We start from the raw sequence: 15904 nt of genomic DNA, 5'->3' as shown, positions 1-15904 counted from the left end.
GTTTTCCAAAGACTATCTGCAATTTTTGGATGGTTGTCTCGGAATGCATGAAGACTGAAGAACATGAACAGTGCGCCACAATAATCCAACTTTCCAGCGCATGGAAAAGCCAGGGCTCTTAGTAAGGAAGCACCTGATTTGACAGCCAAAGCTGACAGAAAGTTCCACTTGAGCCAGATGTTTTGTGACTGTTCAATGTCAACATGGGGACTCACAGAACTTCCAAGTGGCCAACTTATTCCTTTAACATGGGTGCAACCCTATACAAAAACTGTACTTCTCCCAAATCGAGGACATGACGTAGGGACGTTCTAAAACAGTGGAAGCCATGAAATCCTGATCTGCACCTATTAGAATGACCTCAGCGAGAACAACAAATTTCCCAGGAGTAAAGCACTGGGGACCCCCCAAAATCATTCATATCAGTCATAGGCTCTGCAGAGCCTCTATCTTCATCTAAGTCTTCTGAAAAGGTACATAGTTTAATAAGAGGCTTGGGCAGGGAGATGATCTCTTAAAGTACACAACACATACTCTCTGACACACAAGTATGCAGCACAGCCACTTAATAGTAGATAGGTCCAAAGAAGGTCCTTTGTTACTTCTGTCAGGTCTTTTACATGGACCAGTTCAGTCCCTTACTAGCAATAGCACTTAAGACTTATATACTGCTCCATGGTGTTTCATAGCACTCTCTGAGCAGTTGACAGAGTCAGCATATTGCCTTCAACAATCTGGGTCCTCATTTTACCGTCCTCAGAAGAACGGAAGGCTGAATAAACCTTGAGGCTGCTAAGATCGAACTCCAGGCTGTGGGCAGAGTTTGCTGCAATACTGCATTCTAATCACTCTGCCACCAAGGACTCCTAGGAATAGAGAGTTGGCCTTGAAGAAAACATGTGGAAATGCTTAATAAAGCGTGAGCTTACCCAGAGAAATCCTGAACGTGTAAGAAAGAAACTCAAGACTGCCCAGCCTTGACTTTCTTTAGAATAAGGATTTCCAGATTCTGATATTATAACCTGGATCAATTAAGGTTCCAGGTTTTCTTGTGAAATCTGTTTTCTGACTTGGTCTACCTTGAGGGAGTGACAGTCCTTGCCCGTATACCTTTTAGCCCCACTGAGTTTTCCCACAATCTGCACTGTCGTACTCAGGCTGTGGTATTTCTCCAAATCCCCACACAGTGTCACATGAGACTAAAATAATGGTCAAGCAGGTAGCAGTTAAAAAAAAGCAGAGGCTTGGGGGGGGGGGAAGCAAATCCTTCTTCATATGAATTATCACTGATTTTAAGATCTGAAGGGCCTTTTTTTGCCAAGACAGTTGGCAACTGGAAGAAAGACCTGGAGAACTGGCATATAGAAACACCCATACCTCCCAGCACCCAGCTAGCCGTCCTGGTATCATCACAGTTAGCTTCAAGAACCTGGATTAGGAAAAGCTGGTTCTTCTGGATGAGTAAGAGAGGTGATTTATTTTTCCTTGTATCTGGCTATTTTTACATTAATGCAATAGCTTTTTATTGTACCAGTAACAATTTTGGTTAGATTTTACACATGTGTTTATTCTGGATGAAATAACCAGCAAAGATAGGTTATTTAAACATTGACAAAGGAAAGACGTGGCATTATCAGCTAATACTGCACTCTGCCATCCTACTGCCAGTCTTGTCTTTTGTTGCCCCCATCCTGTGGAACATTCTCACCCCTCCTAGAGATGAGCGGGACCCTCACTTCCCTGCAGAAAGGTGTGAAAACATGGCTCTTTCTTAGAGAGCACAAAGGAATAGGCAGCCCTGGGGATGGTTGGCCCTCCCTTCGCCTTTCAAATAATTTTTAACACTATTTTTAAATCAAAATTACCTTTTTTGAAATGTTAACTATTTATACTGTTTTTATTTTTCTCTTTTATTGTATACCACCCAGAATCCTTCTATGAGGTAAGATGGGCAGTTTTAAAAATTTGATAAATGAATTATATAAAAGCCTTAGAACAATCACAAGAGCAGCAATGGCAATAGTATAAGTGCCGTGAGGGCGAACCTGTGGCACGCGAAGACATGTCACCTGGCACATGCAGCCTTGCCTGTTGGGTTTTCCGGGTTACTAGTGCACATGCGCATATGACGATCATCCTTCTCGTGCACGGCAGTGCCGAAAACTGGCCTTCGCATGCGTGCTGGCCAGTTGATTATCGGGCACGCATGCACGTTAGAACCTACCTGGAAGTTCGGCTTTTCCAGAGCGTGGCCCTAACAAGCATGTGCGCGGGATGTTTCTATCACTGATATAATGTATCTCAAACAAATAGCTACTGGCACAAATGCAACATTTCCTTTGTTATCCTTGCCATTAATTAATGCTCCCCGCTCTGCTTTGTCCTAAGACAAGTAGGAGATAAAAATATGAATACAACAAGCTCACCCAAATGCCTGTCTTTGTGCCTTCTTATGTTTTAAAGGGAGCATAATAATATTTCACAAAGACAAAAATAAAATCTTCTTATCACATTATGCCTGGAACTTCATATAGATTCATCCAGGCATTTCTCAAAAGCCCTATTACCATGCGGTGGTGTCGGGCAAGACGTACGTTTTTTGTGCTTGCAACCTGCTGTTAAACAACTGCGACAAGTATGTAAGCAACCGCCATTATAGGATCACAGGCCAATGTCAATGTGTTATTTATTAAAACAGGTAGTCCTCGACTTGCAACAACTCGTTTAGACTGTTCGAAGTTACAACAGCACTGAAAAAAAAATGATTTATGACCAGTTTTCACCCTTATGACCATTGCATCAGCCCCATGGCCACGTGATTCAAATCCGGACGCTTGGCAACTGGCATATATTGGTAAGAGTTGCCCAGTCCGGTGTGTATGTGTGTGTGTGTGATGTGATCACCATTTGTAACCTTCCCAGCTGGCTTCTGGCAAGCAAAGTCAATGGGTGAAGTCAGATTTTCTTACCGACTGAATGATTCAATTAGCGAGGCAAGAAAGGATGTAAAATAGGGCAAAACTCAATTTAACTGCCTTGCTGAGCAACAGAAATTTGGGGCTCAATTCTGGTAGTAAGTCAAGGACCACCTGTAATTTATATGCCGCCCAGAGTTGCTTCCACAGTGAGATGGGCAGCTGTGATGTCTCCCCTGGACGACTCCTCAGATTCTTCCTCAGAGGGAGAATGAGCTAATTCCTGGCACGTCAGGAACTGGGTTAATTAATGACTCTGAACAGCCACCAGAAAGAGATTTACAGGGGGCTTCGTCTGGGGACAATTTACAGGGGCGAACGGTCAGTGAAGAGGAGGAGTTGCCTTCCGTGATGGATTCCGAGAGCACACAGGGCAGAGAAAAGACAAAAGCAATGGAGATCTGACAGATTACTCAGGAGAAGGCCCCGTCCACCTTGAGGACCTGCACCAGAAAGGTATTTATCACAGCACGCAGAGGGAGGCATGGCTGGAACAACGGGTTTGGTTTCTGGCTGTGTGTGTTTGTTCCACATGCTTCCTGCTGGACTTTTGAGATTCTGAACTTCTCTTGCCAAGTGAGTTCTTGTGGGTGTATTTCAGTTTGACCTGGTGGATTAAGTTTGTTTGGTGGACTTATTCACTGGAACAACTTTCCATTGTTTTACGGATCATTGGGCCATTGCCTTGTAGATTCACCTTGGCCTGCTCGTGGCTGGATTGATTTGGGACAGTTCTGAGGCTGGGTGAAGGGATTTGCTGGGGAACATTAATAAGCTCTCTAAACCACACTGACGTGTGTGCGTGAGTGAGTGGGGCAGCACAGCAGCATGTGAATTTAATCAACAAACAAACGAATCAATAAGTATTTTAAAGGGAAAACCATGTATACAATAAAATGTAGTTATATATATACCAAATGTCTCGCTGGATGTGGGCTGCTCTTCTTTCTTCTGGACTTTCTGGACAATTGCTGAGGTTGAGGTCTCTTCCTTCTTTGAAGGTACTTTAAACCACTTTCTCTCCTCTTTGTCTTTATTACTGTTCGCGCTTGTCCGTGGCTTAATTCCCGCTTTGTTTTTTGCGGCAGCCACGGCTGCGGCTTTGACCAAAGCTATCCAATCCTTTGAAAAGGGGAGAAAACAAAAGAAAGCAATCACCTCAAATTAAAACCCAGCTATGAAGAAAACTGTTAACAAGAAAGGTATCCTAAAGGGAAAATTGTTCATGCTGAAGAATATATATTTCTACTGTTTCTTATAAATTAAAAAAAAAGAAACAAGGATTTTGATGACAGGTTAGTTAATCCTGGGTGCCCAAGCTTCCATTCTAGGAATGAAATGTTGTTAAAAAGTCTACAATGTTCTGTATCTCATTTGGGCTACGCTAAATTGTTATGTTCTAGACTAAGCAGCTCTTGCTGACCTCTTTAGATTTGGCAAATTGACTTATAGAAAATGTTAGCAATAGCATCAGGTGCCTAGAAGGTACTGTATAAAACTGTCTGAGAAACCTCCATGTCAGATTTCACTATCTATGTATCAATCTCAATGGCCTGATTTTGAATCAGGCAGCATCTAGGTTAAATAAATAAATAAAATTATCTATTCCTGTACTGTATAGGGCAGAAATCTTTCCCATTCTTTGAAATTGTGCCAACTCTTTGATTCCAAATATTAACAAATATTTTGCTTGCCAAGGTTAATCTTCATGCCAGGAAAAAATAAAACCCTACTAAGGCAACTGTATCATCCATACAGCACTAGTATATCCATTACTAATTTAGCCCAGATTCTTTGGATGCCTTTTGAAGGTAAATGTCTAGAACATGAAGTTAGCTGTTCTCCATTTTGTAAACTTTTATACCCGAAGACTTTAAATTGTCTTAACTGCTTTACAATAGCTACAGAAATATGAGTATCTATTGTAATTAAAAATCAAGTCAGAACTACCCTAATATGCACCAGGCTAGGCTGTGTCTCAGATTATGCTGTTTCTACACCAATAGCTGCTTAAGGACGAACAGTCCCTAACTACAGTGCAGGTGGCTAGATTCTTCGCAGCAGTACTGGGGATTCATCAGAAATGTGTGTCTAATCCACCATAGCTGTTTTATACAAATGGGGCAAACCCTTTGCACTGCTTATTTCTTTCCCTTTTAGTATTAAACTGACTATGGGCCACAGAGTTTATGGGTTGTAATTTTAGTATGGTTAGACCATGTATAATTGACAGACTGGATTTTATCATAGATGTTAGCTGTTTATTATTTTATACTAGAATTTTTTAACTGTACATTTACTGAGTGTTTTTATTTGTTCTGGTCTCTGGTCTATGACTGTAATAAATTGAATTGGGTCACCATTCTGACAAAGATACACCTTAAGGTGATGAAGACAAGCTATGTTTTTTACCTGTGATTTCTAATGTATCTTTTAGGATGTTGACTCTGAAATGCTACATGGATAACATCTGCACAGATGTACATACAACACATAGCTGTTTCTCTGACATATATTGGTACATTCTAGAACAAGTCACAAAATGAACAATAATACTTAGGGACCACGGAAATAGGAAGAGATCAACATTGTGGATTTGTCAGATGAATGTTTGGCCAGATTTTCTTAAGAATGCATATTTTACAAAGCACTTAAAAAGCAGGACTCTTGAACAATTCATTAGAGTGGGATGAAATGGTAAATGAAGAGAAACGCCACATTTGCAGATGACATGAAATTGAGTGGGACCACTAAGAAGGCAAAAACAAACTTTACGATGATCTTGATGGGCTAGAAAAAGGGGTTGGAATGTAATGAAATGTAATAAAGGACAAATGAAGAACTCTACATAGAGGGAGGGAAACGAATCAAATGCACAATTAGAAGGTGGAAGACGCCAGGCTTACATTTTGAAAATGTAATTAATCATTAGATGAATAGGAGTCCCTATGATCTGGCTGCCAAAAATTCAAAAGCAAAGCTAGGCTGCAGTAATATATTACCGTTTCCAAATCATGTAACGCAATCACCACCATATTCAAATATTTGGTCCAATTCTGGACATTTAACAAAAAGGATTTAGGGAAACTAGAAGAATGATGCCAGGGCTGAAAGCTTACAAGGAAAGACTCAGAAAATTAAGCATTATCAGACTTGATCAAAGATGAGAGAAGCAAATATGGCAGCAGAACCAGACAAGGGAACAGAAGACCAAAACCTGTTCTCTATCATTCCAGAATATAGGGCACAGAACTATGGTATTGGACAAAACGAAATTAGGTTCTACTTGGATGTTAGGAAAACTTTCTGTAATGTGACAGTGGCATCAATTACCAGGAGGGAGATGACTTAATAGCAGAATCAGTTATAAAGAGGGGAATGACTTTTCTTTCATTGGGTGTTTTCAAATTCAGGCGGGGAGACATCTGTCATGGATGCTTTATTCAGAATTCCCATGCTGAGCAAGTAATTGGGCTCACTGGCTTAATTGAAAATTTCCAACTATACAGTCCTATCATATGTACATTAAAGCCCACACATGGGTAAAGATGCAGGCCTATATTTGCACTCAGAGTCTGAGTGCAAATCTGTATGCGTGAATGAATGAAGAAAACGCATTTTATCTTCTGTGGTAAAATCAATCTTACACAAAGGTTCAGAAAGAAGGAAACTTTTTAATTTCTTCTAAATTAATATGCAAAGTTGTACCTTCCTAGAAGAAATATTTATCAAACTTGGATGATTGGTCTACTGAATTTCATCACTATTATCCCATCTATTTTAATCGTATCAGTAGGACAGCATCTTCTATGTGTATATAAAACTGGAGATTTACATCCAACAAACTACATGTATTATAGGTTAATTCTCTATTGTTAATGTTAAATATTCTAAGTTATTTTTCACTTTGGAGAACTGCTGTCTCAGACTTCAAACAATCCAAACAGTTATCTCAGAACTGTATGAGCAACATACAACAGATCTGCAACTTTTGTTTTCACTGGATAGAATTTATTAGAGCCGGACCTCATAATTTTACAGCTTTAAACATGAGTAAACGAAACAAAAGTATCATTCCACCACCTCTAGCTGCACCAATGACTTCTTTAGCAGCAACTACAGGTACTTCTCGACTTACAACTGCCTGTTTAGTGGCTGTTCAAAGTTACAACAGCACTGAAAAAAGTGACTTATGACCATTTTTTTTTCACAGTTGTGACTACTGCAGCGTGTGAGCAAAATTCAGAGGTTTTGGCAACTGATTCGCGTTTAGGATGGTTGCCATGTCCCAGGGGGTCATGTGACCAATTTATGTGACCTTCTGACAAGGAAAGTCAGCGTTCGGGAAGCCAGATTCACTTAGCAAACTGTGTTACTCACTTAACGACTGCGGTGATTCACTTAACAAGCGCGGCAATAAATGTTGTAAAAAATGGAGAAAAACTCACTTCACCACTGTATCGCTAAGCAACAGCAAATGTTGGGTTCAATGGTGGTCGTAAGTAAAGGACTACCTGTATAAACTGCTCGTTTTCAGATGAGAACCTTTGTCCAACCCTACAGACAGTCCACCTGAAGCGTTACTCACTCCGATGGACTGGCGCTCTCACCTGCCAAGGCTCTACCACAGTTCTGCCCCTCTCTCTCAGAGCTCTTCCACCTATTGTCACACCTCTTCTGCTGGTCTTGGCCACATCAGGTTTTCGTGGTTTTTTTTCCTCTCCTCAGCTTCTGCTTCCTGTGTGCCAAGAACCCTCCCCTCTCCTTCCACAATCCCACAAAACTCACTTCACGTGGCTCGTTATCCGTCACTAATCTCAGCTCCGGTGCTATCTGTGGCCTCTCGCGCGCCTAATCATATCGAAGATAAAACACAAAGATGGAAACAAAAAGACAAGTTATCACGACATGCCTCTCAGTTGGATGACTCCACTCACCAGCCTTCCGCAATTTCTTGCCCTCCCAAACGCGATCATTTTAGGGAACAACCAACCGGAGATCTGCAAAACTGCGACCAAGATCACATTGGTACCGATCTATTGCCTTGTCTCTGCTTAACAGTCAAGATTTATAGTCAGCCAAGTTTAACAAAGAAAGGCTACCTCAAGGCTAGAAAGCAGACACATATATAAAACAACTGTTCGTCACTACAAATTATGGAACCTGCTATAATATCTAAGATAAAGGAGGTGTTAGCATCTTATTCTTTATGCTGATTTGTGCGTAATCTGCATTCATTACAGAACACTAAAGTGCTTGATCTCTCAGGAGCTCAAATAAGAATATCTACACATTTTTTTTAAAAAAAGCCCTGCATTAAATAAGCATGTGTTGTAAAGACTAAACAATCCCATGTGCACAGGCACACGTGTACACTAAGTTTATTTCAAAAATACGTTCCTATACCACTCACCATATTGGGCAGGATACAATTGTATCTAGTAGTGGTAAAAGTATATTTGATAGCTAATTAGCATATTCCATCTAAGTGGGGAAAAATTGCATTTCTTCTGAAAACTCTCACTAAACATTATTTTCAAAGGGCAGGCTAAATTCTTTACAGCATAACATAACAGTTGCTAGAAGACCAACTTTGTAGTCTTATTTCTATAATTTTTCTTTTAAAAAGATTAAATATTCCATTATTTTAGAGTTCTTCTTGTGACTTGCCCCCACAAGACAGTCCAGTTGCCTCTTGAAAAAGCACCTTTGAGACAACCATGACCTGGATGACTGAAAATCTCCACAGGCACTTTGCAATAGAAATGTTTGGCTCAATGGTGGTTGGCAGTTGAGGGCTACTGTATTTCCACCTGGACAGAGTATCAGTGAAGTCCACCAAATACTCTCCTGTCAACTCCACACCAGCAACAGATTTTTAGAAGTCCTCAGCAAGGTTTCAGCAATGAAGTCATAAGCCTGGGACGCTGCTTCTCTGGCCCGGCCTCGTCAATGCTACGCCAGTGGCAGCAGCCCTAAAGGTTCGCTCCTTCTGCATCTTTCCTTAGCAGGCAGCCTTGGTTCTTTTGGAACCGCAATTGGTGACCACCACTTTAGACTTCCTTAGAACTTGTTCCCGTGAATCCAAGACAAGCTGATCCCTTAGCATTTATTATCATCTGCTGGGCATGGATTTAAGAAGGAACCGTGCACTGATAGAACTCTTCAGTTCATGACTTGTATCCCAGGAATTCATCCAAAGAATCTAAATAAACCTTACAATATTCTGAAAATTATAATATCTTGCTTAAAAAAAAAAAAAGGAACCATGTTGGCTCAGTGGTTAGAATGCAGTACTGCAGGCTACTTCTGCTGACTGCCCATCACCGGCTGTTCGGTAGTTTGAATCTCACCAGGTTCAAGCTTGACTAGGTTTTCTATCCTTCCGAGGTCAGTAAAATGAGGACCCAGATTGCTGGGGGCAAGATGCTGACTCTGTAAATCGCTTAAAGCACTGTGAAGCAGTACATAAGACTAAGTGCTGTTGCTATTGCTAAAAAAATAAATTTTAAGATTTGGAGGTGGCTTCTCAAACAGGAGCATTTGAATGATATTGTGAGAATATTGTAAGAACAAAGAAAAATTCTATTATGCACCATAGACAAATCCCTTGTGTGTCCAACAAGCTAATAAAGAATATTCCTATTCCTATTCTACTTTACCCTACCCAACCTTACTAATATTTTTCAGGGTAAATAGCTATACCTTATCTCCTGCAGAGTTTAAAATAATCTTGTGGAAACCAGAGTTCATTGCAGCACTCATATGACACCATGCCATAAATCTTAAGAATGCAGTAAACTCTGCAAAGAAATACAGCTGAAATTACAAAGCCTCCAGGTGTTTTCCTTTAAAAAGCATGTGCTAAAACCTACCAAATCTGAAAGACTCCTGGTAATTTCTTCTCTGCTACATGCATATAGCAGGACGACATTTATCTTTGTTTTTTTTATAGGAGACATGAATATATTTGCAAAATCAGGAGCTTATAGAAACCTACAAAAAAAGTTTCTCAGAAACTTTTCTAAGAAAATGTACGGGTACTTCATAGTTACTTAGCATCACACACCACGTAAATTAACAACAGCAAGGTTTCCATTTAAAAGTGTTAACCTCAGTTTATGACTTTAATGAAGCTTGGCCACCTTGGTTGTAAAGCTGTGATGGTAGCAAAGTGGGTCGCCCACGCGGCTGACTCGATTTTATGGCCTTTTTTATAGCGGTTCTAAAGTAAACACAGGAGTGGTTAACCAATAGTTTGCTATGAATCAGTTTTGCTGGAAACCAAACGTAGATGCTGTTTTTTCAGCAAAACTGTCATGACATTCGCCAAATGCCTGTCATGAAGTCATGTGATTGCAGGAGGAGGGGTCACCCCAGGGAGGACCATCATAACTTCAACAGGCTGCTAAGCGATCAGTGGTAAGAACTACCTGCATTAAAACCTTAAGCTTTCCCATCCTCTTGTACTGGAAAATAAGCAACTACTATTTGCTAACATCAGCTCAGCTACACTGCAGGCAGTCCTTGACTTATAACAGTTTGTTCAGTGACTGCTGAAAGTGACAAGGGCACTGAAGAAAGCGACTTACAAGGAATTTTCACACTTACGACCGTTGCAGCTTCCCCATGGTCATGTGATCAAATCCAGGCGCTTGCCAATTGACTCAAATTTATGACGACTGCCGGGGTCATGTGATTCCCCTTTTGGACTTGCTGGCAAGCAAAGTCAATGGGGAGGCCAGATTCACGTAACAACAATTTGACTAATTTAACTGCAGTGATTCGCTTAACAACTGTGGCAAGAAAGGTCGTAAAATGGAGCCAATTCACTTAACAGATATTTCGCTTAGCCAACAGAAATGTTGGGCTCAATTGTGGTCATAAGTTGGACTGCCTTGTAGTACACCTTGTACAATTTAACAAGTGAAAAGTCTACCTTGGAAGCCAAGTTTCTACAATGGGCTGGATTGCACATTGCGTTAAACTCTAGTTTGTTTTCCTGCTTGTCACCTAGATTCACAAATCATGTTCAGCAAAAACCACGTAAGCCACATTGAAGCTCAGCACCAACCCTAATGAGCGCACACTGGCTATTATTCGTTTTTTGAGTCCATTTAGAACGGAGTCTCAAAATCTGAACATGAGAGTACTGCAAAACCCTGATTTAGAATAACAGAGTTGGCAGGGATCTTGGAGGTCTTCTAGTCCAACCCCCTGCCTAGGCAGGAAACCCTACACCACTTCAGACAAAAGGTCATCCAACGTCTTTTTTAAAACTTCCAGTGTTGGAGCATTCACAACTTCTGGAGGCAAGTTGTTCCACTGACTAATTCTTCTAAATGTCAGGAAATTTCTCCTTATTTCCAGGTTGTTTCTCTCCCTGATGAGATTCCACCCGTTGCTTCTTGTCCTGCCTTCGGGTGCTTTGGCGAATAGCTTGACTGCCTCTTCTTTGTGACAATCCCTGAGATATTGGAACATTGCTATCATGTCTCCCCTAGTCCTTCTTTTCATGGACTTAATGTAATGGACATCAGATGGAAATTCACATCTGAACATCTTAGGGAACACTGGAGAAACCAGCGCATCCGAAATCGTCTGGACAAAGCAGTAAAAAGTGTCCTTAATGTGATGATATCTGTGGTAGTGTACATCGTTTGCATAATGACCATTAAACAAAGGATAAAAATTGCCATGAGGATTTATTTATTTATTTAGCATATGGCACATGCTAGTCAGGGATCACCGAGGCAGCTGGCTGCCTCTAGGAAAGGAATTTTTTTCAGGCAGTGGTTATCTTTACCCGCGGGACCCCTGAATGCCAGTAGGCAATCAGGGGAGGCTCCTTTCTTGTCCCTACATGCTTTATTAGCTCACAGGAATCAAGCCATCAAGTGCCAACCTCAGCGGTGCGCAGGCCCAGCATCTTACTGAGTGAGCCAATAAGTAAATAATTTAAATTTTACTATTTAAATATCCATAGTTTAGAATAACAGGTTCCTTTCCCCCAAGTGCTCCACTGGAGATTACTGGAGAGCATCAGACTATTCATAAGAGTCATGATGGTGCAGTGATTAAGAGAGCAGTACTGCAGGCTGACTCTACCGACTGCCAGCAGTTCGAATCTCACCGGCTCAAGGTTGACTCAGCATTCCGTCCTTCCGAGGTTGGTAAAATGAGGACCCAGACTGTTGGGGGCAATCGGCAGGCTCTGTAAACTACTTAAGAGAGGGCTGTAGAGCACTATGAAGCAGTATATAAATCTAAGGGCTATTGCTACTGCTAACTGAACTAACTGCCAGGAGTTTGATCCTCACCAGCTCAAGTTGGACTCAGCCTTCCATCCTTCTGAAGTCGGTAAAATGAGGCCCAGATTATTAGTGGCAATATGCTGAGACTGTAAACTACTTAAGAGAGAGTTGTAAAGCTCTGTGAAACGGTATATAAGTCTAAATGCTACAGTATTGTTATCATGTGGCTTACTGGATTACTGGACCGGCAAGAGAGCTTCTAAGGGCAGCTCTTCCCTAGCCTGACTTTAAACAATCTTTTCATTCAATGGGAACAGCCTGAGAATCTGGGCCTGTTAGGCACAAAGAATCAGGACCATCCATTAGATTGCAACATGGAAGATTCATACCCAAGAATCTGGTCAACTAGAGAGCCAGTTTGGTCTAGAAGTTAAAGCTAGAAAAGAAGGAAACTGTGAGTTCTAGTCCTACTTTAGCCATGAAAGCTGGCTGGGTGATCTTTGGCCACTCACTCTCTCTCAACCCAACTCAACTGACAGGGTTGTTGTTGTGGGGAAAATAGGAGAAAGGTGTGTTGGGTATGTTCACTGCCTTTTTCTGTAAAAATAATAAGCAGTGCAAAATTCAATGAGTCAAAAGAATTCAAGGGAGGGCTCAACTTGGATCGTTTGTGGCAACGTAAGGACTCTAAGCTGATGACATGTTTAACTCCATCCTTAGCTCTGCCTACTTGTCTCCTACAGAGCCAAATGTAATTCTGAAACTCCTTTTCTGGGGCCTCAAAGGCCTCTTCCCAAACCAAAATTGCTGAAAAATAGCTGCATACTTTCCTGTCAACCTGAAATCAAACATCCCAAAGTATACTGTAAGGCCAAAAAAGACTCAAAATAATTTCCAAAACCACAGAACTGGAAGGAGTCGTTACATGTGCAGAAACCTGAAGTAAAGTATCAGTGCCAGGTAGATGTCCAACATAAACTTGAAAACCTTGACTATTAAGGAGCTCCCCTAATAATATTTTCCACTGTAAAAGTACTCTCTCAGTATTATTATTTTTTGCCTAATATCCAGCTGGAAAGCAAAGACATTCAATAAATACTTTGCCAAGCCCACCAACATGACTCAGCAGTATCACACCACAACTGTCTTAAATAAGCTGTAAATGCAGACCTCCTGCGCCCATCCCAGCCACCAAAAAGCTGACTCCTGGACTAAAACTGCATTAAAAGAGTGGTCTGTCTGCAGAGTTATAATTCAGAGTTGCCCAACAGTCATTTCCTTTAAATAATGACAAAACTTCACCACGCCTAGCTTATACAGAGTCTTTTAACAATAATTAAAATTTAAGAGCCTAGATCTAACATGGAAGTCATAGAAAAGGCCAAAGAGATTGGATAATGAATCTCCCTCCTCCATCTGCTATTCCATTAGCATAACACTTTGGTTTTGAATTTTCTATATTTTTTTCTTCAGGGAAACAAACAAAAGGAGAAAGCAGTGGTGTTGACTACTGTGTATACTTATTAAAGTGTATCTGATTGATCCCTCAGTCTTAATGGAGTCTGTGGATGTGAACTACATAACACAAATTGGAATGCAGATGAATTAAATGAATGAGGAATTAAGATATGATATCTAACATGGAAACTAACTGGAACTTTACTTACCTGCCCTTTGGCATCCTCTGGCATGGATTTGATATGTATTCTTTTGAGACACCGAATCACTCCATCATAAAACTGTACAGTGAAGGTTCCTAGGACACCAACAGCAAAAGGAAAAAGTTATTTACATATTTATTTAAGTGATGCTTTAGTCCAGGGCCCCCAAACTTGGCAACTTTAAGACTTGTGGACTTCAACTCTCAGAATTCTCCAGCCAGCTATCCTGTGCTGGCTGGAGAATTCTGGGAGTTGAAGTCCACAAATCTTAAATTTGCCAAGTTTGGAGACCTCTGCTTTAGTGCTATAAATGGCATAAACTCCTACACATCAGCTCAGGTATTTCATGTCATCCTTAATCCTCAAATTTCTTCCAAATTCATGCAACATTTTGAGAGATATAGGGAATATATATTGAGAGCTAGTTTGGACTAGTGGTTAAGCCACCAGGCTAGAAACTAGGAAACTTTTGAGTTCTAATCCCGCCTTAGGTATAAAAGCTGACTGGTTGACTTTGGGCTAATCACCAGGTGACATTTAATCTTAGTCCCGCTTTAGGTATGAAAGGCTGGCTGGGTGATTTTGGGTCAGTTACTTTCTCTCAACCCAACTCACCGCACAGGATGATTGTTGTAGGCAAAATGGGAGGAGGAGGAAGTATTAGGTATGCTCACCGCACCTTGAATTATTCATAAAAAATAATAAAGGCAGGATTTTTTTTTTTGGTTGGGGGGGGGGGGGGGGGGGGGGGGGGGGGGGCTATTTCTCATCTTTCTGGGGCCCGGGCCAACACTCCCGGGCGGCCGCCGGGGGGGGGGGGGGGGGGGGGGGGGGGGGGGGGGGGGGGGGCGGGGGGGGGGGGGGGGGATAAGAAGGGGGGGGGGGGGGGGGGGGGGGGGGGGGGGGGGCGGGGGGGGGGGGGGGGGGGGGGGGGAGGATCTAAATCTAAATAAAATATCCATTTTTAAAGCAGTGCATTTTTTCAAATTAATATTGCACAGTTTAACATAAAAAAGAATTCATTTTTAAGGAAATAATCCAAAAGCTCAATCAGTGCATTGAAAAATGTTTGGTTGTTTCAAGCTACCTAAATGCTCAAGTAAGGCACTTAAGTTAAAGCTTTGAACATGTAATTTGATTTACACTCATATCTTTTGCCTTAGGGACTACTTAAGATACTTAACACATAAAATATATTAGAAACAGAACCTATAAATATAAATGGAAGGTGATACTAATACCTACAATGATAAACCTGTCATTAAAAATGCATATTAAAGAGGTTTTAAGACTGTGAGCCAAAATTCTTCTTTGGGAGTATATTGGGCTTTTCATAAAAATCTGATCAGATGGAGACACTCATGCTGGGAGAGGCTCAGATCATAAACCATTTAAGGTTTTGCAAATTAATACCAATGCCTTAAATGGTGCCTGGAAAGCAGCCGGCAACCCAATCAGATCTTAAGCTATAGCATGGTTTTGCACAAATGGCAACTTCAAGGCGTTTTAAGGATAACCTAATACAAATCAGAACACAGAAATAAAATGATGGCAATATTGCCTTTTTTTAAAAAAAAAATAAGCTGTTTAATACATATTTTATTGTGTTCCATCTGCAAAGAGGTTAACCTAAGTAAACTGTTGTTTGACTAACTGAGTTTATACATATAAAGTTCGAATTGATGACTTCTGGCTTCAAAGTCTCATCCTGACTAAATTATGCTGTCCCTTAGGCTTTGAAAGCAGAGCCTTGTGTATATTTTTGAGAGTTAAATTCAGCATTTGACTTTAAATATTTCTAGGATATAGCTTTAAAACCTTTTTAAAATGAACTGCACATTGGAGTTCTACAAATTACTTGCAGTTTAATTCATATGAAAACATTTCAAGGGCACACTTCAAATTGATTTAACAACTGGATTTGGCTCTTATACAGTACATATTTCACTGCTACAACTATTTGGGAAGCACAGTTGGTTTCCTAAAAGTATTAGCTAGAAATGTTTTCCGCTCT

The 15904-nt window shown here is 40.8% G+C and overlaps 1 protein-coding gene across 7 annotated transcripts in view; it reads right to left on the bottom strand.

Moving 5' to 3' along the window:
- PHF20L1 (PHD finger protein 20 like 1) overlaps positions 1-15904 on the bottom strand; it is a 55754-nt gene that overhangs the window by 25772 nt on the left and 14078 nt on the right. For 4 of the 7 annotated variants that reach the window (XR_015749053.1, XM_026678535.2, XM_087962194.1 and 1 more), the window contains 2 exons: positions 13897-13985; positions 3890-4097 (listed from right to left, as the gene is read on the bottom strand). Coding sequence is in view for 6 of the 7 variants with exons in the window: in XM_026678535.2 (XP_026534320.1) it covers positions 3890-4097; positions 13897-13985 (297 nt within the window). In the remaining variant the exon portion in view is untranslated. Of the gene's footprint in view, positions 1-3889; positions 4098-7763; positions 7827-13896; positions 13986-15904 lie in introns of all 7 variants that reach the window. The other 3 variants (XM_026678534.2, XM_087962193.1, XM_087962195.1) reach the window with 1 other exon arrangement.

Source organism: Notechis scutatus, chromosome 3 (assembly GCF_049901735.1).
Source record: "Notechis scutatus isolate UNSWTSFEM ecotype Mainland chromosome 3, rNotScu1.2, whole genome shotgun sequence".
NCBI lineage: Eukaryota > Metazoa > Chordata > Lepidosauria > Squamata > Elapidae > Notechis > Notechis scutatus.
This window is presented reverse-complemented; position numbering and strand designations above follow the sequence as displayed.